The following is a 27,837-nucleotide window of genomic DNA, read 5'->3' as shown; positions in this document are numbered from 1 at the left end:
AACAAAAACAAAGAGGAAATCTTGAAAGAAGCCTGGTGTGGGGGGCAGGGGAGGAGACACTGTACATATAGAGAAACAAAAATAAGAATTATATCAGACTTCTCATCAGAAACCACACAAGCAGGAAGACAGTGGGGTGAAATAAAGAGTTGAAAGAAAAAAATCTCACCAACCTAAAATTCTGTATCCAGCAAAACTATGCTTCAAAGTGCAGGAGATGCGAAAAATTTCTCAGATAAACAAAAACTGAAAGAATTCACTGCCTGCAGACCTGTCCTGCAAGAAATGTTCTTCAGGCAGAAGAAAAATTACATGGGTCCAAAACTCCTATCTACTAAAGAAGAGTGTTAGAGAAGGAATAAAAGGTGGAATAAAGTCTTTTTAGTTTTCTTTTTCTTAATCTAAAAGGTAACTATTTAAAGCAATAATAGTAATAACATTATGTGATTAGAACATATAGATTAAGTGGAATGAATGTCAGCCATGTCACCAGGGACAGGAGGGAGGAATTGGAAATACTCTATTATAACCCAACTGTACTACACATAAAGCATTACAGTATTATTTGAAGATGAACTTAGATTAGGTATAAATATATAGTGTTAAGGACTAGAGCAACCACTAAAATTTTTTTTGAAAGAAGTAAGGTTGATATACCAAGGGAAGAGATAATACGGAATAACTTAAAATTCTCAGTTAAAACCAGATAAGGCAGAAAAAGAAAGGGAAAAATAAAGAACAAATGCAACAAATAGAGAACAGCTACAACCACGGTAGATATTAATCCAATTGTATCAGTAGTTACTTTAAATGTGAATGGTGTTAAATATGCCAATTAAAAGACAGTGACCCAGAGGGGACCAAGAAAAAACAAGACCCAACTCTATCTTGCCTATAAGAAACCCACTTTAAATAGAAAGACTGAGACAGGTTAAGAATAAATGGATAGACGAAGCTATACCATGTTAACGCTAATCAAAACAAAGCTGGAATAGCTATATTAATTTCAGATGTGGCTGACTTTGGAGCAAGGAAAATTATCAGGAATAAAGAGGGCATTACATAATGATAAAAGGATCAATTCTCCAAGAAGATATTAAATCCTAAACATGTATGCACCTAACAACAGAGCATTAAAATACATGAAGCAAGAACCCATAGAACTGAAAGGAGAAAGAGACCCACTCTTATAGTTGGAGCCTTCAACGTTCCTCTGTCAGTAATTGACAGGGCAAACAGGCAGAAAGTCAGTAAGTATACAGATGACTTGGACAGAAGGAAGGGGCAGGATGTTTAATAATCTGGGGAGAGTCATGATTTAATTTTTATAAGGATAGCTCTTATAGAAGTGTAGGGGTTAAGTTGGAGAAGCAAGACATTGGAGACAGGTAGATCCCCTCCTCCACCCAGAGAACTTTCACTTCAAGTCTGTAAGCAAGAGGCTTTGAATAGGATAGCTATAGGAGCAAAAAGGAGATAGATTAGACCACCATTTTCCAAAATGTGTTTTAGGAAAGTTTCCTTTGATGTTGCAAAAAAAATTTGGGTTCTGTGACAAAATAACATTGGGAAACAATGTTTATGGTATCTACATATCAGAGCCCCCATAGTGAGTGCACATTAACATATCAAAGGCTTTCAAAGGAAATCTATTTAACTCTGTCCTGCTCAGCATTTCTCAAGTTTATTTGGTCATGGATACTTTTTACTTTTTTGGTGACCCCTATTAACATCCCAGGGAACTAATATGCTTCAAAACACATGGAAAATACTATCCCTAAAATAGGGAGGTGGAATTAATAGGACTTGAGGTTCATTGGATGTGTGAGTAAACAAAGGGGAAAATGTGACATTGGCCTAGAGGTTTCCCACCTGGGTGAGTAGAAAAAGGACGCTGTAAACCATAATAAGAAGCGGGTGGGAGAAAAATCTGGAAGAAAAGATTCTCCTGTTGGATATATACCAGTTGGAGAGGTGAGGCACTGATGTGAACCAGTGATTGGACAGCATAAATGTGACAAGCCAAACCATGGCAGTGGAATTCATTGCCTAAGAAGAGTGCATTTGAATGTGAAAAAAATCAGAAGTGCCAGAGACAGAATCTTGAGTAATATCAGATGTACAAGGTAGGCAAAGGTAGAGGAGTCAGACAGATGCTGGATAGCCGGGTTAAGAGGTAGGAGGAGAGGAGAAAGTCCTGTCATGGAATTCATCATGGCAGAGAGGTAGAGTTTAGGTCAAACCACACATATTTATTGAGCACCTTTGTTTGCCAGGCATATAGTACAGGATGCAGCAGTGAAGAAAGCACACCCATGCTTTAATGGAGCCGACTGGATTCCCCTTGAAAAGCTCAACATGCTTAACCATCTTAGATATTTTTAAAGTATTACTTTGACCCCACATTATTGCCTTAACTGTATCTGCTGGGAGTTTAGGTAAGTGAGGACTGAAAAGTAGCCATTGGATGTACATGCTTAGAAGTCATTGTTGAGTTTTGGTTGAGTGCTGGGCTAGAGTCTAGTCTGGAGTGGTTTGAGAAGTGAGTGGGAGGTGAGGAAATGAAGTTAGCAAGCATGAATCACTCTCTGAAGTGTAGTTGGAGACAAAAAATGTAAAGAACTCTTTACAAAAGGGGAGATGTGGCAGAAGCTGGAAGTGAAGTGGGGTCACCGAGGCCTTTTTTGTTTTTTTTTTTAACATGGGAAAGACATGAGTGTATTTCAAAGCTCATGTGAAGGAACTAGTAGAAACAGAGGGCATGTTAGAGGAGATTAACAAGACTGGGAAGAAGGAAAGGAAAGCCAGAACCCAATGGAAGAAATGGATCTTAGAGGGAGGGTCATGGCCTTGATTTCCACAGGGTGAGAGAATAGAAACAGATAGATGTGGATATTTGTATGTGGTGACAGCAAGTTGAAGGTAATTTCTAAATGATGGCTTGGGGTTTTCTCAGCAAGACAGAAAACAAGGTCGGTAGCCGAAAGTGCATCTTGTCAAATGCTAAAGAAAGTGAGCATTTGTCTAATATCCATGGGCTTGGAGGGCAATTGACAAGGCAATGAGGTAGTAACTGGTAGTAAATTGGAAGCCATCTCTTTAGCAGAATTTGGGTTTGAAAACAGAAGAGTCTCACCTTCCCTTTTGTCTCAAGATGGGCAAAGTATAGAGAAGAAATTGAAGTGAAAGGCAAGTTGAGACAGTTCACACTGGATACTTCTAAATTTCAGAAAAACAAAGTGGGTTATGTGGAAAGAAGGGTTTCTTTTTTAAGAAAAGATTTTTATTTATTTGAGAGAGAGAGAGAGATTGAGAGAATGAGTGGGAGGAGGGGCAGAGGGAGAAGCAGACACCCTGCAGAGCAGGGAGCCCAATGCAGGACTCAATCCCAGGACCCTGGGATCATGACCTGAGCCGAAGGCAGACGCCTAACTGACCGAGCCATCCAGGTGCCTGAAAGAAGGATTTCTTAACTCCAAGAGTTGGTTGGCATTTGGATGACTCATCAGAGGAGACTGACATGACCTAGAATGGTTCAAATATGGGTTGGGACTGTGAACTCCAAGGGTGACATAGTCTTCAAATTCTATCACATACCTAAGTGGTTGTCAAGCCTAACTCCATGGTAGAATCACTGTAGGGATTCACATATACCATGCCTCGGTCTCACTCCCATAGGCTCTCATTCTATGTGTCTCGTAACAGGGTGGCCTCCTCCACATGTGGTCCACAGACTGGCAGCAACAGCAGCTGCATCCCCTGGCAGAATCCCAGGCTCCACCGAGACCTACTAGATCAGGGTCTGCATTTTTATAAGATCCCCAATTGATTTGTGTACACATGAAAATCTGATAAATGCCAGACTAAAGCATGGTCTGAGTGGGGCCAGACATGGGCACTTTTTTAAAGGTCCCCCAGGAACTTCTGTGCAACCACAGTTGAGAACTGCTGCTACATAGAAAAAGAGATATTTTTAAACTGTATTTAGCCCATGTGATAAACGTCATAACATTCTGTGTGCGTGCCCACACATACAAACCTGGAGAAATCCAAATAAGACCTGTAGTTAATAGTATTGTGCCAAAGTCAGTTTCATGGTTTTGATCATATGCTATGGTTATTTAAGAAATTATCATTAGGGGAAGCTGGGTGATGGATACATGGGAACTCTGATCTATATTGGCATCTTCTTGTGAGTCTTAAATTATTTTAAAATATAAAGTTAAAAAGAAAGCATTTTAAGCTAAGAGAGAGCCTGCCTAGGATGAGGAACAGCTGTTCTCCATCATCATCTAAGAAATAAACAGGCTCCGTCATTCATTCGGAAGGGAGCCATTGGAGGATTTAAAGCAGAGGGATGACAGGTTTGAATTTGTGTTTTGGAAAAATAAATCTGGTGGCAGTTTGGAGGACTGACTAAAAGCAAAAAAAAAAAAAAAAAATGAGTTAGGAAGCCATGTCTGTTGTCCAGATAGATTATCAGGGCCAGAACCAAATCAGGAGCAATGGAAATGGAACACAAGAGGATGGATCTGCGAGCTTTGGGAGGTGAAATCAACAGGATTTGTTGAGCGACTCAAGGATTGTCAACGTTGGCTGCGTGTATAGGCCCCTGGGAAGCTCTTTACAATACAGATGCCTGAGCCCTGGCCAAGAGATTCTCGGATTCCAAGGGGTGAGGCTGGGCCCAGGCTTCTGAGTTCCTAGTGCTCCACAGGTGGTCCCCACTGAGCAGGGTTGAGAGCAGCCGGCTCCGGCTGAGGAGGCGGGAAGCGCAGGGGAAACCTCACAGGTTTTCCATCCAGTCCTGCCGCTCACCAGCAGAGAGGGGGAGGAGGCAGCCAAGAGACAGCAGGATAAATCAGGGAGGTAGCCCTTCCTCTTCCACTTGCTCTATGTTGAGTAAAATTGTAAAACTTGCGAATTAAAGTGTATAAATCCATAATCCTTGCAACCTAGCTATCTTCTCGTCTCGTGGCTTATCTAAACAAATCTGTTTTTAAATGAAAATAAAACCTTATTTCAGTTGTTTGTGTCATCTAAACATCACCTCAGCTTATTAAAAACAACTTTCTGTTAACGCGAAATTTTGAAACATTTATATTATATAAGCAAAGAAATCTTCAGGAGGCTGGGGCTAAATGCTTTGGGAACAAGGTGAAATTCCTTGTTTTTACTGCTCCTGGTCCCCCTGCAGATTCTGGAAAGCCCCTCCCAACCTCTCTCCTTCATCCACCCAGATACTCTTTCCATCTTCCTCCACCCAAGTCTTTCATGTTGGGTTGGTTGGTTTTTGCTCCTGGGACGCCGTGTTTTGGAATCCATCCTAACTCTGCAACAGATGCGGAGTGTGGTCCTTGGCCCCGCTCTCCTGGGGCAGCAGGCACACGGGGCCTCTGAAGTCAGCACACTCTGCTAATAAAGCCCCAGATGGCATGGAAGGTGTTCTGGGAGCCTGCACCACGCTTTCAGAGCCGCAAGTGGGAAGCAGCCGATGGCTAATGGATTGTCTTTTACAGGGTGACCTGCCAAAGCCACCAGTCTCCGCTCATAAAAACAATCTGGGGTTTCCCTACTGAGAGTTGCTTGCTGCCTATTGGGAGCTGTCTTTATAAAGTTGTGTGCAAAGCACCGTGAAAATGCTTCCATTTCAAAATGGTCTGCTCTTTAGCATTTCAATTTTCCCCTTTAAGGGCAGTTTTGCCTATTTTTTAACTTAAAAAGAGAAGTTACAAAACCTGATCGTAACCATTATAAAAACACATAAGCACATCACAGAGTTTAACGATTCTTTTAAATGGTTAATGTGAAAAAAAATGTTAAGGTGGGGGCGCCTGGGTGGCTCAGTCGTTAAGCGTCTGCCTTCGGCTCAGGTCATGATCCCAGGGTCCTGGGATCGAGCCCCGCATCGGGCTCCCTGCTCGGCGGGAAGCCTGCTTCTCCCTCTCCCACTCCCCCTGCTTGTGTTCCCTCTCTCGCTGTGTCTCTCTCTGTCAAATAAATAAATAAAATCTTTTTAAAAAATGTTAAGGTGGCATTTACAAGGATACTTCTCTGTTCCAGGTTCTTCTATTCCACCTCAGCTTCTACTAGCTATGTTATTTACAAGGTAACAGAGTAACACCTAAGCTCATCCACTTCTTAAATGAATCTAAACTTAGTTTGCAATCTGCAGGCTTGTTTATATTGATTCTGATAAAGCTACTAAAGCTTGGAAAAGGAGAGTGGAAATGATAGACTGAGAGTTTAAAAATCTCTTTATTCCTAATTCTAATGTCTTGTTCTTTCTGGAGCTGCATATATTAATATCTGCCTGTGTATTCCCCTGAGGGCTGGGCTGGAAAAGCATTGCTATGCTATTTGGTTTTGTGTGTAAATTGCCACAACATCTTTAACTTTCGACATAAAAGTACATATATACTCATCGTAATGGTCATCTTTTCCAACCTGTTCCGGTTCCCCTTGTTTGTCTGCCTTTTTGTTTGGGTTGCTTTTTTCCCCCGAGTCTTCGCAAACTAGCTAGTACTGCTGCTCAGTCCAGTCAGTGACAGTCTTTAAGCAGGTTTCAGGACACAGATGCATGCCGGTGATGGCAAGGTGACTGGACGAGAGTTTGTTGGCTTGTCCAGAACTCTGTCTTGAGTACTGTGTGCTACACGGTGCTGGGAGGAGGGAATGTAACAAAGAATAAGGCTCAAAGAGCTGAAAGAAGACGTCCTTATAACGTGGCAAGTGATGACAGACGTGTCCCCATACAGGGGACCAGGGAGGACCTCATCTGCTTTTCCAGGGCAGGCTTCCTGGAGGAGGTGATGTGTGAACCAGGCCCATCACTCCTTGCAAGTCCTAACTCCTGGAAAGGAGGGCTGGGGACCCGGACTGGACTGCTCACTTGGCAGCCCTTCCCAACACAGCCCGCTTCTTAGGGCTGCTGGCCTGCAGCCGCTTCTCCTCAAACAGAGGACGGGCCTCTAAAAAGTGCCCAGCAGATCCTCCCTGCCTCACATCAAATAAGGCACGGCAGAACGTCGTGATAGCAAACCTTGCTGTTGCGCCTCCCACAAAAAGACACATGCTGCTGCTCACAAAGAATGAAACCCTCACATCAAGAGACAGGCAGTTGCTCTATGACAAGAACACCACTAGTCAGCCAGGAAGAATATGGGCTTTCCAGGCATTAAATGAAAACCATCATTGTCTCATGAATAGCAACCCATGGGCGAAAGTGCCAGCTACACTTTCTGACTGAGGTGGGGAGAGGTTCCACCATTTACTAAGAACCTGTCATGTGCTCTTCTGTCAGGCGCGCTCTCTCCATTGTCTCATTCAGAACTCACCGACTCTTCTAAGTACTAATGCCATTTTGTTGAGGAGGAAACAGGCTCAAGAAGGGGAATCTGGGGGCGCCTGGGTGGCTCAGTCGTTAAGCGTCTGCCTTCGGCTCAGGTCATGATCCCAGGGTCCTGGGATCCAGCCCCGCATCGGGGTCCCTGCTCCTCAGGAAGCCTGCTTCTCCCTCTCCCACTCCCCCTGCTTGTGTTCTCTCTCTCGCTGTCTCACTCTCTGTCAAATAAATAAAATCTTTAAAAAAAAAAAAAAAGAAGGGGAATCTGCTCAACGTTACCAGGTGGTCACTAACTTAGTTCTCTATGAACACAAGTCTGTGTGACCCCAGTGTCAGGTTCTTTCTAGCATGCCAGGCTGCCTCTGGAGCGCTTCTTTCTGGAAGTCTTTCCAGTAGTCTCAATTGTCTTGATTTAGATCTTCTCCTACAAATCAACAAGGAAAAGACAAAACAAACCCACCATCCGAAGGGGCAAAAGGCTGGAAAAGAGGATAGCCACAGGGCTCATGTGCTTGTGCAAAGGGGCTTCACTTCAGGCATCGTGGAAACGCAAATCAAAACCAAAATGAGATACCGGTACACACTGGCCAAAATGGTGAAAATTTCAAAGACTGATAATACAAAGTGTTGCTGAGGATATGGGGCAACTAGGACTTTCACCCATTGCCGGTGGGAATGTAAAATGGTACAATCACTTTGGAAAACTTTAAATATATTCTTACTCTCTGATCCCCAAATTCCATTCCTGGGTCTGTCTACCCACCCAGTGGTATCCTGAGGCTGGCGCCCCCTACTGGCTCCTGGCATATCTCTTCCTAACTCACGTCCCCCAGGGAGCTTGAAATTGGCCATCAGAGCTGTTTTTGTTAGAGAATTTACTGTTAAACATGTAGCAACGCGACTATATACCTGAAAGAAACGACCGTGTATGTCCACCAAAGGATTTGCACAAGAATGTTCACAGCAGTTTTATTTATAAAAACCCCAAACTGGAAACCACCCAAAAGGTCCTCCAACAGGAAAGAACAATAAATTCTGGTATCCTTCATGTAATGAAATACTATATGGCAAAAAGAAATAACAAACTACTGATAAACATGACATGGATGAATCTCACGAGCTGTGGTTTGAGTAAAAGGCAGAAGACACAAAACAGTACCTACGGCATGGTTGCATTGATCAGAAGCTCAGGAATAAGCAAAGCTAATCAGCGTTGCTAGAAATCAGAATAATTTTGCCCTGGGGGTGGTGGGGGTATTGACTGTGAAAGGAAATGAGGGAGCCTTCAGGGGGCTGAGCAATACTTATCCAGGTATGTACATATAAAATTCATTGAGCTGTACGCTTAAGATTTGTATACTTTACTGTATAAATGTTATACCTCAATAATGAAGAGTATACACACACACATTCTATTCAGTGATCCTGCGAATAAGGTGGAAGAGTTAGACTCCCATCCCAGCAGTGCAGAGCATCCAGCGATGGTAAGGAACAACAAGAAAGACAGCCTGGATCTTGGCAGACAAGTCAGCTCAGTTTTCCTGACATTGGACACACTACCATCATGGAGCCTCTCCACACCTGTACCGGCAGCAGGGCCGACGCAGGAAGAATCTGCCTCCATCAGCACATACTCCCCAGGCACATCACTGCCTGGGAAGGAAGCCAGTGAACACATCAGCTGTCTCTCCCACACACCGACCGCCATAACAGCAGAAACCCAGAAATGTAAAGATAGGGACTCTCATCCAACTTGGGCAATGTTCCAGGATTTGCTGTCAACAGAGAACACCGAAGCCTGAGACCTTACCTGCTGACATACTCCAGAAGGATGCAAAGAGGCTGCTGTGTCTCTGAGTGGTTTTTTTTTTTTTTTTTTTCAAATAAAGTAAAAGCCAAAGAAATGCCTGCTTCCTTTATCATCAGCAAGAAGAAAGATGAGAGCTCATGGCATCTCACCGTGCCCTGGTCCCGGCAGCATGCAGGCCTAAGCCCTTCTTCTCATTAGTGTACCCTGGACCCAACATGTGATTAGCTTTAAACTTGAATGAAAAGACTGCACTATGTCCCAAATGAGGGAGATAGCTCCTCCTGTGCTCCTGATAGCATCAGCCATCTGTATTCATGAACTTTTCAGAGCCGCTTGGGAAATATTTGCTACGTACCTACTGTATGCAAGTGGGCACCGTCCCCAAACATGTGTCCACCATCAAAAGATTGAGTATAAAGAGGAGCTCCAAAGATCCTAACTTTGCTCCCTATGGGTTGTTTTATTTTGACATAACCATATTTGGGTTTTAAGGGTTGTTTTGGGTGGGGGGCTCTAAATACTTACTTTTTAATTTAAATTCCAGTTACTTAACATACAGTGTAATATGCATTTCAGGTGTACAATATAGTGATTCAACACTGCCATACATCAACCGGTGCTCATCACAACACGTGCCCTCCTTAATCCCCTTCACCTGTTTCACCCAACCCGCCCACCCACCTCCCCTCCAGCAACCATCAGTTTGTTCTCTAGAGTTAAGAGTCTGTTTCTTTTGACATAAACATATTTGAATACACAGGAAATTAGCAGTTGGATTTAGAATGCTTTAGTGTTTTGAGAACAGTAGGAAACTCCCAATTCCAGAGGCTTTGACCATGGCTAGACATTTTCTTAGTTTGGGTTCCCACAGAAGCTGACCCTGAAACAAGAAACCAAGTAAAGGTAGTTTGTTTGGGAGGTGAAGGGCAACCAGAAGTGGGGTGGGAACAAGGTAGCAAGACAGAAAGGGGAAGGAGCCTAAAAGGGTGTGTGATCAGGCAGGCCATGGCTGGAAACAAATGGAGCACACCCCCACTGGGGAAGCTCTGGGAACCAATTTAAAACACACTCACCCATGAATAGTCCCACCCATGGGGAGGGAAACTGGGTATTTCCATGCCAACTCCCATCTGTCATTGGTTGAAGTCTGTTCCCAGGGGGTGTTAATGCCCCAGAACTTCTGGTCTGCCAAGCAGATGGCAAAGTGGGCTCTCTGACAAAGAAGCATGGGTGCTGGCATTTGCAGTCGGGCAGGTGTGCTCTCAAGAGGTAAGCACTAGAGGATACGAGCAGGATGCCAAGTGCATCTGCTACAGAGGAACTTGAAGCAATTGGCCAAGAACTTCTGTACTTGTGTGATCTATGACTGCACTTTAGAAGCAGACATACAGAAAAGTACAAGGCCACACATCAGTTAGATCTTCACATTAATAAATCCACAATTGATAGGTGACACATTAAGACCCAAACCTAGGAAATGCAGCTCAAATGTTTAATCGGTACCATGGATCTAAACATTGTCATCAAATTTGAGTACGTGGCTTACTCCTTGGGCTAAGCCATCTGGATCTCTAAAAAGGTAGAGACATCAGTGTTCTGCCTCCTTCTTGCCAATATGTACACTGTGGTTCAGACCTTCTTTTCCATCTCCCTGCCTCTGCTCTCCAGCCTTCCCAGGCTGTCTACCACACGGTAGAGAGAGTAATCTGCCCACAGTTCTGATCATCTCATCCCCTGCTTGAAACTCTTCATTGGCTCCCAGTTGCCTGCAGGACAAAGTCTGTCTCTCAAGTTTAGGAGACAAGGCCCTGTGTGATTTGGGCTTTGTTTGCCTCTGGCTCCCCCGTGTTCTCCCACCAGCCCGAACCACTTCTCTTTCCCCTGACATCCGTTTTGTGCCTCTCAGACTTTGCCCAAATTGTCACCACCGGTTCCATACCCCCATGCCAAGCCTCTGCCTGTGGTTAATTTCTCTTCATTCTTCAGGTGCTAATTTATAAGTCACTTCCTCCAAGAAGTCTTCCCTGGTGCCAGCAAGGTTGCCAGAGATGCCCTTTCCCACTTCTCCCATCTTAGAACTCCATGCAAATCTTGTAATTGCCTTGTTGGTGTATCTCTCAGAGTCTGAATGCTCTGTGAAGGCAGAGCCCTATCTGTCTTGTTCACACAGCTTGATGTAAGATTTACTAATAGCTACTAAGAAATATTCCTTGAATGGGTGAATGGGAAGATCTTCCCTCATCTGGCCCCATTTCGGCTCCAACTTTGCATTTCACCGTGCCCCTCCCACTGCTTATACGCACACAAGTGCCAACATACTAGTCTCCCTGTCGCCCCACTGCACCCTTTAGCTACTTCTATCATGGAACTGTAACACTTTACTTCATTTTGTGGTTTGCATGTGCTAACCAGTTCTGAGACTCTGCCTGAAGTCCTTCTGCTAGATTCTTAAGTTTCTTGAGGGTAAAACTCTCTTGATGCTCTTTATCTTTCCAGGGCTTATATTAATAACCAACCTAGTATAGACACCTAATACATGTTGAGTAAATGGTTCATTGCTGTAACTGGTGATGAAATGGAGAAGACTTCCTCGCAACAAAGCAAAAATGCTCTGGCCTTCCACCTGCTGCCTCTCTGAGACGCATCACAGACTTTACATGTGCGAGCCTTGAAAAACTTAATCAGCCAAATCTGTGAGCCATTGCCAGCCCTAAAGCAAGACAGAATCACCCAGAGTGACATCTTTGGACATGAAAGCAATCTTTGCTCCTGGCTGGGTGAAGCCACGTCACTGAGACAACCGAGTGGAAGCCATCTGTCAATTCCAGCAGGGCTGGTGTGCTTAGGGCATGTAGATGGAATGTTCTGAGGACGCTATAGATGCACTCCACCTCTGCATTAGAGAGCAGAACTGGGCTACATGAGAGCTGAATTCTGCAAAACATCAGAGCCTTACCATGGAAGGAAGTTGCGATGGCGGGAGGGTAGGAAGTAATTAGAGACAGAAGTAGTTTTCCCGGATTCCTTTCCCAGAGGACTGTCTGATGACAGCTTAGTGTCACCTGTAGTAAAAGTCTAGGTTCCATCAGCAGGGATGGGTCTGCAAACCAAAGGACTGCCATCTCGTGCCCACTGTGAGGCATAAATGGATGAAGTCACATCAGTGCTCACATCCTCTGAGACATTCATAGATAAGGAGAGTATCGTGCTTTGCTTGTGATGGTCCCACATTATGCCTGGTGTTTCTGTGAAATTAACAGCGCCCTCCTGGGGACGCCTGGGTGGCTCAGTCATTAAGCGGCTGCCTTCGGCTCAGGTCATGATCTCAGGGTTCTGGGATCGAGCCCCGCGTCGGGCTCCCTGCTCAGCGGGAAGCCTGCTTCTCCCTCTCCTGCTTCCCCTGCTTGTGTTCCCTCTCTCACTGTGTCTCTCTCTGTCAAATAAATAAATTCTTTAAAAAAAAAAAAAAAACAGTGCCCTCCTGCACTCTCAAAAGTGTTCCAGTCTGGATAATAAATTATATGATCACCCTACCCACCAACAGCATTAACATGGGGGGGGGCAGAATCTTCAAATAGAATGACACTAGATGTAGGTACATGAGCGTTTTTATATTAGTCTCTAAACTTTTCTGTATTTAAAAAGAATTCCCCTCCAAAAATAGAAATCCAACAAATACACAATAAAAATTCAAACTACTCTGTAATGAAGTATAATACATAATTATTTCAGTACCCAATCTCCTACCTAAAGTGCTTCTCTGCTCTTATATTTTTTAGATTATAGTCTAACCATATCCATTTATCTAATGAGATCAGCCATTTGTCTGCAGTGTGTAAGCGACAGGACTAAATTCAATGTCATCTGTTTATTTAAGATGGAAATGATATGCATGTAGCACAGTAGCCTTTGGGTACAAATGAAGTATCATTCAATGTCACCAGAGAAAATATAAATCAGCAAGAAGGAACAAACACAGAAAGTTCAGTCAGTACATCTTTGCTGGGCTTCCCGTCTGTGCCAGGGATACGGGATGGAGTGAAAGAGAGTCTCTGCCCTCATGGAACGTATATATTCTGGTGTTAAACAGCCTTGGGGGAGGGGTGATACCCGCATCCTATAGCATCCCCAACTTCAGCCTAGTGTTTTGCAATAAATTCCGAAATTGCTAGCCCTTTCCACTAGTATGTTCTGTAAAGTACTTTTTTCTCTTTTTCCTTCGGTGTGTGCATGGGGTGGGAGGCGGGCAGTCACACAGGAAACATGCAAGACAGAAAGGATGTTATTTGGACTGATGAAAGTCTCATCTCTTTACACACCTGTCTTCTTCATCTCCAGCCGGCCGTACATGCCTGTCATCGGTACCAGGGTTGTGGCTTCTCCCTGAGGTTTCTGGTGTAAATATCTGGCATTGGTTGGGCCTCAGTGTTCAGTACTTGAGTCCTGCTGCTTCTGCTAGGCTGCTTTGTCATGTTTGGCCCCTTGACTTTGCTACATCACCACCCCTTTCAATTCATAACTGCTGATAAACATCTCTCACTGTGGCTGGACTGTGCTGAAGCCTAGTACCCAAATACAGGTTCATCACTATCCCAATGGCCAAGGCACAGAGATCAGAGTGTGAAGTCTTTACTCTGCCAAAGGAACTCCCATGAGGGAACAATGTTCCAAGCCCAAGATTTAAATGTGGACTGATCTACATCCTCAATCTGTGACCAGGGGCAAGTTATTTAAGCTCCCTGTGGCTCAGTTTCCCCACCTGCCAATGTAAATGTACCATATACCTCCCTGAGTTGTCACAAGGATAAATGAGGTAACAGATGCAGCATTCTCTGCACAAAACCCAGCATGCAGTAGGCACTTCAAACCTTTTAGTTTCCTCCTTTTGCCCCCCACCCCACAGTTCCCTGCCTGGTCTAATGTGCACGGTAATCAAAGTAGGCAGCTCACCTGGAAAAGGTGGGATGGTGTCAGGCTGTAGCTGATCCTGGAATTAGGGAGTGCCAGTTTTTACACACATACAACCCAGCTGTTCTCTTCAAATCTGTGTATTGATGCATGCATCTACCCCTTAGTCTCTCAGTGAAGATGTGAGCAAAAATAGGTCACCTTTACATCCCACTGAATATGCTTTTCAAGAACAACTGAGAAACAGTTGTTCAGTTAAAGAAAAAAGACATCATGGGGGACAAGGCGAAAGAGAGGATAGAAATGGGGCATTTTGTTTTTGCTAACAAACCTATGCTGGGTACCACTCGTGTATCAGAGATGATATCGAGCAGTTCACATTCAGTTTCTCATTTATCCTCCAGCAGTCCTACTAGATAGGTACTCCTCGTAGTCCCTCTAGGCCCCACTTTACAGATGAGGAAAGTGAGGCACAGAGAGCTGCTACAGCTTCGTGTCCAGGATCACACAGTTCCCAAGTGCCCCAGCCAGCATTCAAGCCCAGGCAGACAGCGTCCACCCAGCCAAATCAGGCCACCAATGGTAGCACTTCCAGAAGGGTCAAGGCCCGGGCACGCTGAATCACAGACCCCATCACACCCTTGGCTATCTGCTCCATAAGCCTCTGCAGGTCTGGAAAAGGAGGGCACTGGCGGGATCACTCCTGTGATTCTTAAGGGCAGTAGTTTTGTTAGAGAAGCTTGATAACAAAACCAAAACCAATATTATTTCCAGTGGAAAAAATGCAACATCAGGTAACACACTCGTTTATGAACTACATCATGCGCTCAGCCTCAGAAAGCTCATGGTCCATCATTCAGGAGGGCCATTACCATATCATCAGGTGGAACTTTTTTTCTTGTTTCTTCTTTTACAGCCATATAATTTACACTGTTCTCAAACTCAGTGCTCATGAGAAACTTAGTAAATCGTTGGAAGGAAAAAAAATGGCCAAAGAATTCATCCAATAGTGACACTTTTTCATAATTTTGTAGATTTAACATTATTATTAATTATTTGCAGTTTCAAATATTTCAGGGATGTGGGTTATATGATGCTTTACATTTTTTTTCTTAAGCCGAAACTGCTACACGTGTGAATTCCAGCTGCATGCAGGGGCTCATTGTGCAGTCTTGTTTGTGGATGTGTGAGACCTTTCCCAGCCCAGAACTCTTGTCTTTTTCCTAAAAGCCAGTCCTGGTACACCAAACTGTACCTTGGAAACCAAATAAGATTGTCTGGTGCTCCAACGAGGGGAGCCCCGATTCTGTCAGGACTCTTGGAAAGAAAGAGGGGCCAAGAGGGGGGGAAAGAACAGACCCTCACTGAAGGTCAGTTAGGTGAACTACATAAAATTGCCAACACCGAACCACTTTGTTCCCTACGCAAATGGCAATTCCATATGGCTTAATCCATAATAAATGCCAGAGCAGACACCTTTTCTGTTTTCCCACACTCGATCCTCCTCATGACCCTACGACCCCACTTTACAGATAATGAAATGGAATTAAATGCCTAAAGTCATTGTTTTAGTTTGGGTTCCTCCAAAGGTTGACCCAGAGTCAAGAACTCCATATGAGTAGTCTATCTGAAAGACAATCCCAGGAAACACTGGTCAGAGAGTGGCAACATACAACAGGGAAGGCAAGCGGTCAGTTATAAAGTCCCTGTCAAGCTAGTTTACGCCCCCCCCCCCGCCCCAGGCAACGGCAGCCTAATCCTGCTGGGGAACTCTGGGAAACGGTGAGGAACACATGCCCCGGAGTCATCCACCTTGGGGACCGGGAGCTGGGGTATTTATACACGAACTGTTTTTAGTCATAGCTCCAGGCTGCTGGGGACTAAGAGAGTATGTTAATGCCCCTGTATTCCCGCATCAGGCTGGAAGGAGGACCAGTGTGCACCGAAGTCGTGAGAAGACAAGGGCAGGGCCCAGCCGTGTCTGCTGTGGTCCCATAGGCAGCACCAACAGAGGCAGGATTTGAACTTGTGGCATCTGACCTCATAACCCATGTCCTTCCCACTAAAGCACAAGATATTGTCAAAACCCAGGAAAGATCAGGGCCTGCAGGACGATCGGGAATCAACTCTAGGTCATATGTAGACAGCTGTAAGACACTTCTCCCACAAGAAATACCACCCCATGCTTCCCCGCTGTAGAATAACTGCAGTCACCTTTGCATAGCCCTCTAAAGTTTACAAAATGCACACACTCTATCATTTCATTTGGCCCGCCTCTTGCCCATGACACAGACTAAAATCCAGTCATGCACAAGATTATTATATTCATATGTCTACTCCACAACTACTGAGCATATGTGGTAGGAACTGTTCTAGGTAGCAAAGCTCTACATAGAAGTAGACCCAATAGACAGACACACCGGCGTGGCTTAACTCGTGTTCTAGCGGGGGCAGCAGAATAAAGAAACAAAAAGAGCTGCATAATGTAACATCATATCACAGCTAGTGCCATGAAAAACTTTAAGTGAGAAAAAATGATGGTGATGACGAGGGATAGTTTTTTTAAATGGGGGCTGGGGTCAGGGAAGCCGATTACATCTGAGCAGGGAAGTGAAGGAAGCGAGGCTGTGTGGAGGCAGGACATTCCTGGCAGAACTAAGAGAGAGACGGGCCATGTGACTAGCACATGGTGAGACGTGAGTCCCCAGATGTCAGCAAGGGCAGTGTACCATCTTGTTGGTTACAGTCAGGACTTAGGTGTTGGCTCTCAGTGCTGGGAGGAACCACTGGAGGATTTAGAACAAGGAAGTGGCATGATATATGTTTTTAAAGGCCCATTTTTAAAAAATTTCTCTCTAACCCATGTGATCAACAAGACATAAAACCAGGATTTAAATTCCAGTCTTCTGACCCCTGATCCAGTGCTTTTCCCACTCAGGTTCACGGTCATTTTCAGACTTGGATGTCCTTGGTACTCTGTTTTTCTGGTCCCTTGAAGAGTTATTTGTGTTCTCCTGACCAAATCTTAAAAGTGCTGTTGCATATTCCCCAGGCATGTGGCTCTTTGCGACTTTTCTTTGCCTCTTGGCCAATCAGCTTTAACATTCTCCCATTTCTGAGGGCATCCTGTCCTCTTAGAGATATTCAGCAAAACTCATGACCCACAAACTTGCTCTACCAGAGCTTAATCCTGACCGTGAAAGTCAAGTGAGGACAATGGGATTAAAAGATAACCACTCTAATCAGAAAGTTTAACATAACACATTTCCAGGGGTCTTCATGATATCAAGGAATTTTTTTAATTAAGACCACATGAAAATTTCCCCCAGACTATGCAAATAGAGGTTACGGGACCTCTGCCTCACCACGTTGTCTTTCTCCTCCAGACCAATGTGGAATTGGGCCAAAGTTGCAAGGAGATATTATACTTGCCTTTTCCTCCATCATTACTGTTTTTTGTTTCTAAAATCTCAGATTTATTCGCTTCAGATCGAAAGCTGCATTGCTTTTTCAGCCAAGGCTGCAAAGACAAACAGCCTGTTTGGGGAATTACAATGTGGGGCTCTCTTGGCTGCTTTTTAGTGTCAACATCAGCAGCAAGAGTGTTTACCCCCTGGTGGGAAAGCAAGGAGAACAAGAGACACATCCCACTCTCCCAGAGCTCCACTACACAACAGTATTGACAGAGGCACCCATTTGTCTTGTGACACTAGAACAGGTCAGGCCAACACCAGGCACACATGTACAGAAGAAGCGTGTAGACAGATAGTCACTTGTTTGGCTACATCCACAGCTTAAATTTGGTGTCCTCCAAACATGTAATGTTTCAAAGGCAGAATGATATTTCTGTTCACTTATTAAGAGATGACTAACTTGCTTTTGGCTGCACTACAAATGAATCACGGTAACAATCCCCAACTTGCGACTTCTGGTGTTCTGATGTAATGCATTTCTATTAAAAGAAGAGGAAAGAGAGTGGGTGAGAGTGAGATCATGCGAAGACAGAACATAACACCGAGGGAGCTAGTGTAATTGATGAACTGCCGAGACCAGGTCCATCCACTTCAAGGTGTTTTCTCGTGTCCTGGGTGAGGATCCCTTGCCAGTCGGTTCCTACCCATTTACAGCTGCAGAATATAGACCCAGATTAAGACGTGGAATTTGGAGGGATTCAACGAAGAAAAGATTTCATTTGGGGGTGAAAACCAGATATTCCTTGAAAGCATTTTTAAAGCAATTTTGATTTAGTGTCACTTTGAAGGTAATTACTTGGGGGCAAATGATGTAAGTTAGAAAAGCTAAGTAACGACCTCCCTTTTTAAAGTGTTTAAATGGGGGTGCCCGGCTGGCTGGCTCAGCGGGCAGAGCAAGCGACTCTTGATCTCAGGTTTGTAAGTTCAAGCTCCAGGTTAGGTGTAGAGATTACTTAAAAATATAATCTTTAAAAAATGTTTTAATGAGTGAAGCTTATTTGTGACAGTCAGAAGGAGGGGGTAGGAAGGCGAGGCAAGGAAAGGAAGGCAGCTGATAAAGACTGACTCCCCCTAGGGAGCTGGGGACCCTCACCTCCTGCCGCTCTCTCCTCACAGGCGAGGTTGCTGGGGAAAGCTTGACGCTGCTCCCAGAGCCCGTTAATTGCCCTGCCTGGCAGAGTGGCCGTCTGGCCTTGACCCTACCCCTTGTCAATAAAAAACAAATACAAAGAGGAGCTGAAAGGTTTTGTAGAAGATCCTGTGAACCCACAGGTATTTTTCCTATGTTAATCATCACTCAGGAGCAGACACTTCCTTCCTCCCAGATCCCTTCTGTACTCTCTACAAGGTGCCCCTGCTGTCTTCTGAGGAAGATGTGAGTGTGCCAAGGAGAGGCAGAGAGGAAATTAGACTCTGGCCTGTCGTGACCGGCAGCCCACACTGGCTTTGTCCCAGGCTCTGGCAGAAGGGGATTAGAAGAGCCAGTGCCTCCCCAGTAACGGGAAATCACTCAGAGAAGGGAGTCTTTTCTTTTTTTTTTCCAGTAAACCTATTTTCCCTACCCTGTGGTTTTCTTTCTGGGTTTCATCTACTATCAGATCTGTCATTGACCTAAAAAGAACTTCAGTGTGTTGGAAAAGCATACTTCAAGCAGCTATAATAAATCTCAAATTGATATTTATGAAGTTAACTTTCTCTCACCTTGCATCTGATCGTATAGTATGTGGATGTCACTCATCTTAGAATTATGTCCTGTTAGAACCAAAACGGTCTGTCCATAAAGATTAGCTAAACCAACCTTCTGTTTTTTACTGATAAATCCGAGACCTGAAGGAATGACATTCCTAGGGTCTCTGACATTCCCACGGAAACAGTGGAAGCAGCGGAAGCCAGACTTGAAGCCAAAACTTCTTATTACTGGATTGCATTGTGTCCCACAGCCGTTCTTCTTGGTAAGCCTGTCTGTGAAAAGTTTTATTTGGCAACTACAGAGGCTGGACGGAGAATAAGAAAAGTCAGGAAGCTCCAAGCCCATCCCCTTTGCTACCTGTTAGTATTGCCACGTAATGCTGCCATCTACAGATGAGGTTTGGCTGTTTGGATTATGTGTGGTCTCTCTTAATGGACCCCAGATCCCCAAGTATGGCCATCCCACAGCTCAATCACAGCCATGGCCAGTCATGTGAACCTGGTGAGCTGACGGCGCTTCACCCCTCCCCAAATCCTCTTAGTCCTCATTCAAAGTTGTGCTGGGCTAGGGCCACACATCCCGCTACCCCCAAGATCCTACCTCTGCCCTTTACTCACTGGGTCAGTCAAATGTCCTTGAGGCCTCAACTGCTCCAGCTATAAAATGAGGATAATCCTTTAATCATTTCCATTGAGTCTTATATTGAATAAATTTTTAAAACTGTAAAGAGTACTTAGCAGACTAGTACTTAGCAGTACTAGTACTGCTAGCACTTAGCAGAGTAGTACTATTACTATTATCATTCTTTTTTTTTTTTTAATGTTTTATTTATTTATTCATGAGAGTCAGAGAGACAGAGAGGCAGAGGCAGAGAGAGAAGCAGGCTCCCCGCTTAGCAGGGAGCCCGATGCAGGACTCGATCCCAGGACCCTGGGATCATGACCTGAGCCGAAGGCAGACGCTTAACCATCTGAGCCACCCAGGCGCCCTACTATTATCATTCTTAACCTGAGGGGTGATGAGAGCAAAGAAGCTAACAACTGAAATGGTATGTTCAGAGCCTGGGAATGAATCTCAATTTAACATTCAGTTCTGGCCTCTTTGGCAGCAAATACAGAATAGAAAATATTGTGATCAGGATTGACATTGGATTGGGCTTTACTAGTACAAAGTGTTTGGCATTGTCCACTGTTAGAATATTCCCTTTGTTTTGAATGTTGTATCTCTTCTGTGATTTTCCATGTGTGAGCATGAGCACACTAAATTCAGGGAAATTATCCTATTATTGACAACGCGGTAGATTTGATGAGTATTTATTGAATGTGTTGAGTGAATAATCTAGAATCTATAAATAGTTATGGAAACATGGATTATGTGTTGATTCACATGACAGATTCAGACTGTATTAAGGGTCAGGACTATTACTTTGTGTCACTTTCCCTTGTTTTTTCTGAGGGTCTCTTACCAAGCTCAATAATAACCTTGTGTGGGGCGCCTGGGTGGCTCAGTCGGTTAAGTGGCTGCCTTCGGCTCAGGTCATGATCCCAGGGTCCTGGGATCGAGCCCCACATCGGGTTCCCTGCTCGGTGGGGAGCCTGCTTCTCCCTCTCCCTCTGCCTGCCTCTCTGCCTACTTGTGCTCTCTCTCCAACTCTCTGTCAAATAAATAAATAAAATCTTTAAAAAAAAATAAGCTTGTGTGGCTGGAGGTTGTCCATTTCGTGGACAGAGGTGTCTTAGTCACCATTTCACTATCATGCTTTCATGTTTTCCTGGCTTGCTTTCCCCTTTCTGGCCCCAAGAGAAAACATTAATTTAAAGGCAAAGATGAAGTCACCATAAATTAACCTGTCATCATTTTCACCTTCCTTTCCCAGTGCAGAAATTTAAAGTAAGTATACAGGGAAAAAAAAGAGCATAGCTTCAATCTCTGGCTTCCCTTTTTCCCTGGGAATATATCTAAGAACGCCTACTAATGTGTCTGCTGTCCTAAGCGGGGCTCCCTTAGGAAAGTAAATCAGGGCATTCTAAAACCCTAACAGCGTGATATCCAGGTAGCGTGTGCAGTGTACCTGCCGAAGGCTATGCAGACGGCCAAGAATACATTGTGTACGAACTTGATACGCAGTAATAAGAACCAGAGATCAGAACTGAGGAGTTTCGGTTCTTCGGCATGCCTCTTATTATCCTCTCATCTCTTATCCCACAGTAGAATCCCACAGACGCCTCCTGCCAGGTGGGTGGCCACAGCCAACACCCCCTCTATGGATGCTTCTGCCACTCAGAAGCAAGAGTGACACACGCTCTACCCACCTCTCCATTGGCAATTCAAAGCAGCTGCGTCTCACGGCAGCTGTGGTGCTGAGAATTAAGAAACGTTCCTTCTCAAACTTTACTAAGATCCCTTTCCCAAGTCTCCCTCCTATGATCTGGTGGTACAGGAGTTAACAGAGTGTCTGCTTTCTTCGGTCTGTGGTCCCAGGGATTGGAGCAGATCTGCAGAGTTGGCAGATCACTAAATAGTTTATAACTCCCCACCCAGCAGGGCATGGTCGCCTTAGAGAATGGATGGAAAATATCCCCTTGCTATAACTAGGTTCGGCCCTGTGGCTTAACACCATCTTATTTGGCAATCTTTTTCTCTTGACATATTTAGTAATCACTCTAAGGGAGATTTATTAGACTGTTCATAGGAACAAACAATGCACTAAATATTACACATATGCATGCTTTCCATACCACTCCTTTTCTAGCCTATTCTGAATCTTTCCCCAAAGTCTTTCTTTCAACACTTAATCAAAACTCTCTCTTGTCTTTAAATTCCTCTCGTTTCTTCTCTCCCCTAAAATAACTTTATATTTGGGATTTTTTTTTTTTTTGTAGTTAGAAGTTCTTTTAATCAAAATTCACTGGGCCATACTTAGAGAAGAATGGATAAAAAGACACACTCAGAGTTTAAAATCATTGAAGACATTTGCTCATCATTAATCCCAAAGCACCAAAGCAAAAATTAAGCAGATGGTAAGAGTTTTGTGAAAATAATCTCTTAGGTATCTCTGGGAGATCAAGAGTGTGTGTGTGTGTGTGTGTGTGAAGGAAAGAACTCAAAATTATTTCATAATATGGTGAAGTGTTTCCTGAACCTGACGGTTGGTGCCCATGAGGAGATGTGGGGGAGGGTGCACTGAGAATTAGGATTAACAACTCATGCTCTATGCTAACGAAAGGACTTTGCCAGCTGGTACCCCTCCGACATTTTCAAAAAGCATAATAAATATCCCACTCACCCTGGCACATGCACAGCAAAATGTCTTCACAAATAATCCATCCAGAGCAGATTTAAGAGAAAATGTATCAGGGTCATGGAGATGCTCAGAAGGTTATGAGTTATAATGGCACAGTCACAGTGTAGCAACTGGATGTTAAACTTTCTTCCCTTTGCATATGAAATGTTTTTCTTCATTCATTAGATACACAGTGGCTATCTCTGCTCACAGGCACACTCATTTACTTAACACTCAATTACATGTCTACCGCTGGCCTCCTGTTGCAGACTGGGCTCATTTTACGGAGAAAAGGGCTTATTTTCTCACCTTAGACTGTAGAGTACATATACTCCTACATATCTGACTTTGAGCACTTGTGATTTTTTAGGCCACCTTAGCACTTGGGCCGGGCAAGCCCCAATTTAACCATTAGTTGCTAGCAAGAACTTTGACTCAACTCCCAGCATTGTTAACCTAGAGGTCTGTGGTCAGGGGTTAGGAGCACAAGTTCCAGAGCCAGGCTGCCTGGGATAGCCTAGCTCTCTCTTTCTCTTACTATGTGTGCGACCTTGGGCAAGCAACCGTCTGTTTCCTCATCTGTAAAATGAGCCTAGTACTTGTACCCACATCATAGTTTCTTGTAAGGGTGAAATGGGTTAATCTGCATAAAAGGCCTCGAACTGTGCCTGGCACATGGCAGGAGTTGTTAAATGAGCGCTTGTATTCCCAGTGTCCACTTTGATCACAGGTGTATGGAGCTTGGACATGACGAATCTGACTTGGGGTGAGGTGTGTAGAATAAATCCCACTGTGCTCCTTTAGCATGACTGCCATATAGCCCGGCCAGACTCTTACAGTCACATCTCCCCTCCCATATAAGCAGACAAGGAAAGCCAGAGAATATGAGGTCCCTCAAGGTGAGCCTCTTGTCTTTTATGGCACCAAGTGACTGAATTGGATGGGGAAGTCATTTAGGGGCCCTAGAAATTGGTAGCAGAGGATGGGCTTCCACGAGAAGTTGTACCTTAGTTCACCTGGTACATTACATCTTCAAGACAGTGGTCGTATGTGAGATTTTCAGACATTTATAGACCAACTGAGTCACAAATAAAGAAGAGAACATGTGAAAACCCAGATTCCCGGGCCCTACCCCAGAGATTTCTGATTTACCCGGTCTGAGGTGGTCTGACAATTTTCATCTCTGACAAGTTCCCAGGTTGTGCTGATGCTGGTTTTGCATCCTTACTACCTGTTTCTATCATAGGGTTATAACATTTCATTTGAACCCTTCAGCTTGGAGATGACCTAAGTGACTCCGCCACCCCAAATAGAGATATTTGAATCCACAAAGCTAATGTCATGCATTGATGTCTTATTTTTGGTAATAAACTGACTTTCATTCTTTTTCTCCCATAGTTGCATGCTGCTGTGACCAGGATCCAGGTTCCAAGGCCTGGTTTTAATTACACGTTCGCCCACATATGTATCCTGAATAATGATAAGACTTGCATCGTGGATGACATAGTGCATGTTCTGGAGGAGCTAAAGAATGCTCGGGCCACCAACCGGACCAATTTTGCTATCACATACCCGATCACTCACTTAAAGGACGGGAGGGCAGTGTACAATGGACACCAGCTTGGAGGCGTCACTGTGCACAGCAAGGACCGGGTAAAATCCGCAGAGGCCGTCCAGCTCACCTACTACCTGCAGTCAATCAACAGTCTCAATGACATGGTGGCTGAGAGGTGGGAGTCCAGCTTCTGCGACACTGTCCGACTGTTCCAGAAATCCAATAGCAAAGTCAAAATGTACCCTTACACGTCCTCCTCACTGAGGGAAGATTTCCAGAAGACCAGCCGTGTATCGGAACGTTACCTGGTCACCAGCCTGATCCTGGTGGTCACCATGGCCATCCTGTGCTGCTCAATGCAGGACTGCGTCCGCAGCAAACCCTGGCTGGGCCTGCTCGGGTTGGTGACCATAACCCTGGCCACTCTCACCGCGGCCGGAATCATCAATCTTACTGGTGGGAAATACAATTCCACCTTCCTGGGAGTCCCTTTCGTCATGCTAGGTAATTACTGCCCTTCATTTTTTTTTATTTCCTCCTGCTGCTGGTGGTGACTGGGTTCCTAAAAGGCAAGGAGTAGCCATCTAACAACTTTCTTTTGTCTATCATGTCTTCTTTTTGCCCAAAAGTCCTGGGACCAATTCTATAATGTGCTGGCCATTGGCAAAGGGCAACCTTATTTGGTAAATATGCCAGAAGTCCCAAGCCCTGGGTCCCAGCCCTGGTTCTCCAGTAAGTAGCGGTGTGGCATTTAGCACATATTAATCTTCTCTGGTGCCCCAGTGTCTTAGGTGGGGCTTCCCCTGAAGCAGAACCTGAGACGAGGATTTAGATATAAGTCGTTAATTTAGGAGGTGAGCCCAGGAAGCCCCAGCGTGGGAGTGAGAACATGAGTCAGGGAAGGAAGACAATTCAGGCTATGTTAATGGGCAGGTTACTGCTTTAGGCTCCAGTGGCTCAATCCCACTGGGGACCTTTGGGAGACTTAACAGAACACACCTCAGAGAGGTCCTCCTTGAGGGGTGAGGAAGCTGCAAGCTGGGCCATGTACCCAGAAACCCTGTGTATGAGTCATTGATGGCTCTCCCCGGGGAAGACTGAACACATTCCTGCAGCCGCAAAAATCCCCCAGGTGGATGGTGTTTGTCGTGAGAAGCCTTCCCTGAGCTCCAGAATAGTGACTAGGAGGGCACATGGGTTGGGCACTGACGGGGTCTGCTACCCTCCATTTCCCCACCCTATGGATGGAATGGATGTGAATATCACAAAAAGGGACATGATAAATGTACAAAAACTTTGAAAGCAACAAGTGAGAAATAAATAAGAAGGTATCTTTTTTCCTGTCCTTGCTATAATAACTCAGGGGAATATTTTTAAATGACGATGTGAGAATCCCAGTATATTCTCTCTTAGGGGCGGCAAGAATTTCCTGATAGAGATAACGGTGAAAACAAAGCCAGAGTGGTTATAATACACTGTCAGTTGCTCTGTTCATCTGGTATTGAAGATGGCATACCCAGCAAGCCTGATGGCAGGCTTCCTGTGGGCCAAGGGTTCCAGGGGCTCGTTTCTCCCTTTTCTGTGGCCACTTCTCATCAATTCCTTTAGCAAAATTAAAATGTCATTTGGAATCAGATACTGACATGACAAATGAAGTTGTATTTTTCATTGAATGAGAAAGAACTATGGTTGAGTTCATTAGAATGCCTAATGCCCTGTTTAGGGATAGCAGAAGGAAAGAAAAGAATGTACTCAGATCTCAGCTGCTTTTCAGTTAAATGATAAGCAGAGTGGCAGGGCTGCAAGGTCACAGAATGACATGCTGCCCTCCAGGCTCTGAGGCCTGTGGGAGTGCAGACCTGGGCAATAAAAACATATATGGTAGCTCCTGGGAAAGGGGGCGCTGTGGAGATGGAGCAAGTCCTACATTCACCAGGTCACTTTGCTCATCGCCGCCAAACACAGCAGAGAAGGGGGCTGCCATACTTCCTCCTGAAGTCAGTCCCTTAAGAAGGCAGCATAACTAGCCTCCTGAACCCCAAGACGATGTGCGCTGATGGTGGGCTCCACGGCAGTTCCTTGAAGACTCAGTGCAACCGGGTAGTAGCTTCCATGGAGGCTTGAGTCAAGGTTTCTTTAAATGAAGATGTTTTGCCCATGATTAGTCCCATGATTAGTCCCATGCTTGGGTTTTATTTTTTAGCTTTTCATTTTAAAAATGCAGTATTTTTTGTTGTGACTGCTTTTGCGGGAGGAAGAAAAAACAGGAAAAAGGAAGGAGTGGGGAATTGAAGGGAGGCAGTGGGTTTTTAAGATCAAGAAGAAAGAATGTCAAAGCTAGAAAAAGGACTATTGGCCCAGGTTTGATGACACTCCCAAGTTGTGACCAGTGAGCCCCAAGTATGATATAGTATTTAAAACTTCCTAAAAACTAACTGCGTTAAGTAAAATAAAACTTCAATATTTAGAGCTTCTTAAAATTATTTTTAAGTAAAACAACATAGCAATAGTCAAAACTTCTTAACATTAACCTCACAAAAAAATCAATTTCACCAAGTAAAATGAAATGGAATATTCGAAACTTCTCTAATTTTATTAAGTAAACTAAGTTATGATATTTAAGATTTCTTAAAACTTCTTTTTGTACTTCCTAAAGTTTTAAACATCGTAAATCAAAGTCAGCACAAAAAGGAATATACCAGCTAGGACTGGTGCAAGGAAGGATGTAAGAGATTGGACGATGTTAGCCGAGAATTGGCTTTAGAAAACAAATCCAGAAATAGTAGCGCCGCAACTCCCCAGAGACCGAGGATCACTGAACTTGACGTCAGAGTTCAATTCAGAAAAATCTGGCATTCGTGGTGAAAGAGACCAAGCGCCGCAGGTACCCAATACTCCCTTGTTTGCAATTTGTGAGGAAAGTTACATGCATTGATTTGATGGCAGTTTTCCCTGCTGACAATCAGTATGCAAACTTTCTGTACATTTTAGCCCAAAGAGATCTATTACTTAGTCACAACATGAAAGGAAGCTATGCATTTTAGTAGCTAGGGCCCATCTGCAATAAATACTTTGCACCATGTAATGGGTGCTTACTATGCTCATAAAGCCAACAGTGCCTGGATTTAGGATGGTCATCCTTCTGTGTTTCACAGATAAACTCTTCGTTCTCAGAATTTGATTATAAAATGAAATACAGGCAAGAGCATGTTCATAAATGTTGCATTTAGGGCCCATGTTTAATTCTGGAATTTTGATGACCAGTCCCAAAACACTAATAAATATTTCAAACGACAAAGAAGAAATGCAGTGCTAAGGGTTTTGCACTATGAGTCAATAAACTGTTTGTCCAGTTTTAAAATTTGTCTGTCTATGACATAAAATGGCTATGTCTAAGATTTAAGCAAAATGTCTTGATTTTCCATGTTATATAAATACAATATCAAATAAAAATTTAAAACTATATGGTCTCATTTAAAAGGAAAAGTATCTCAGAAAAAAGGCTCTAATACAGAGATTTCCTTGGCCAACAACAGGTCCATAATATGATAAACATTATATTTAAAATTCAGCAAACTAAACATTCTCAGTGTGATGCCGGTCACATAAGGCCAGATCCAGCCAAATGCCAAAATGGCAGTAGATTTAGAATGGAAAATTTTAAGACCACGTGTGTCAAGCAGTATTAACCTGACAAAATTCCAGAATAGGAAAGAATTTGGATAAACTCTGAGAGTATGCCATAATGGGATGTGACTGTGTGTTTCTAGCCA

The 27,837-nt window shown here is 44.1% G+C and overlaps 1 protein-coding gene across 1 annotated transcript in view; it reads left to right on the top strand.

The window, feature by feature from the left end:
• Window positions 1–27,837, top strand: part of PTCHD1 (patched domain containing 1) — a 56,572-nt gene that overhangs the window by 13,384 nt on the left and 15,351 nt on the right. Inside the window, exon 2 of the mRNA XM_036084697.2 lies at window positions 23,908–24,568. Coding sequence (XP_035940590.1) covers window positions 23,908–24,568 — 661 coding nt within the window. The remainder of the gene's footprint in view (window positions 1–23,907; window positions 24,569–27,837) is intronic.

The sequence above is a fragment of the Halichoerus grypus genome, chromosome X (assembly GCF_964656455.1).
Source record: "Halichoerus grypus chromosome X, mHalGry1.hap1.1, whole genome shotgun sequence".
Taxonomy (NCBI): domain Eukaryota; kingdom Metazoa; phylum Chordata; class Mammalia; order Carnivora; family Phocidae; genus Halichoerus; species Halichoerus grypus.
This window is presented reverse-complemented; position numbering and strand designations above follow the sequence as displayed.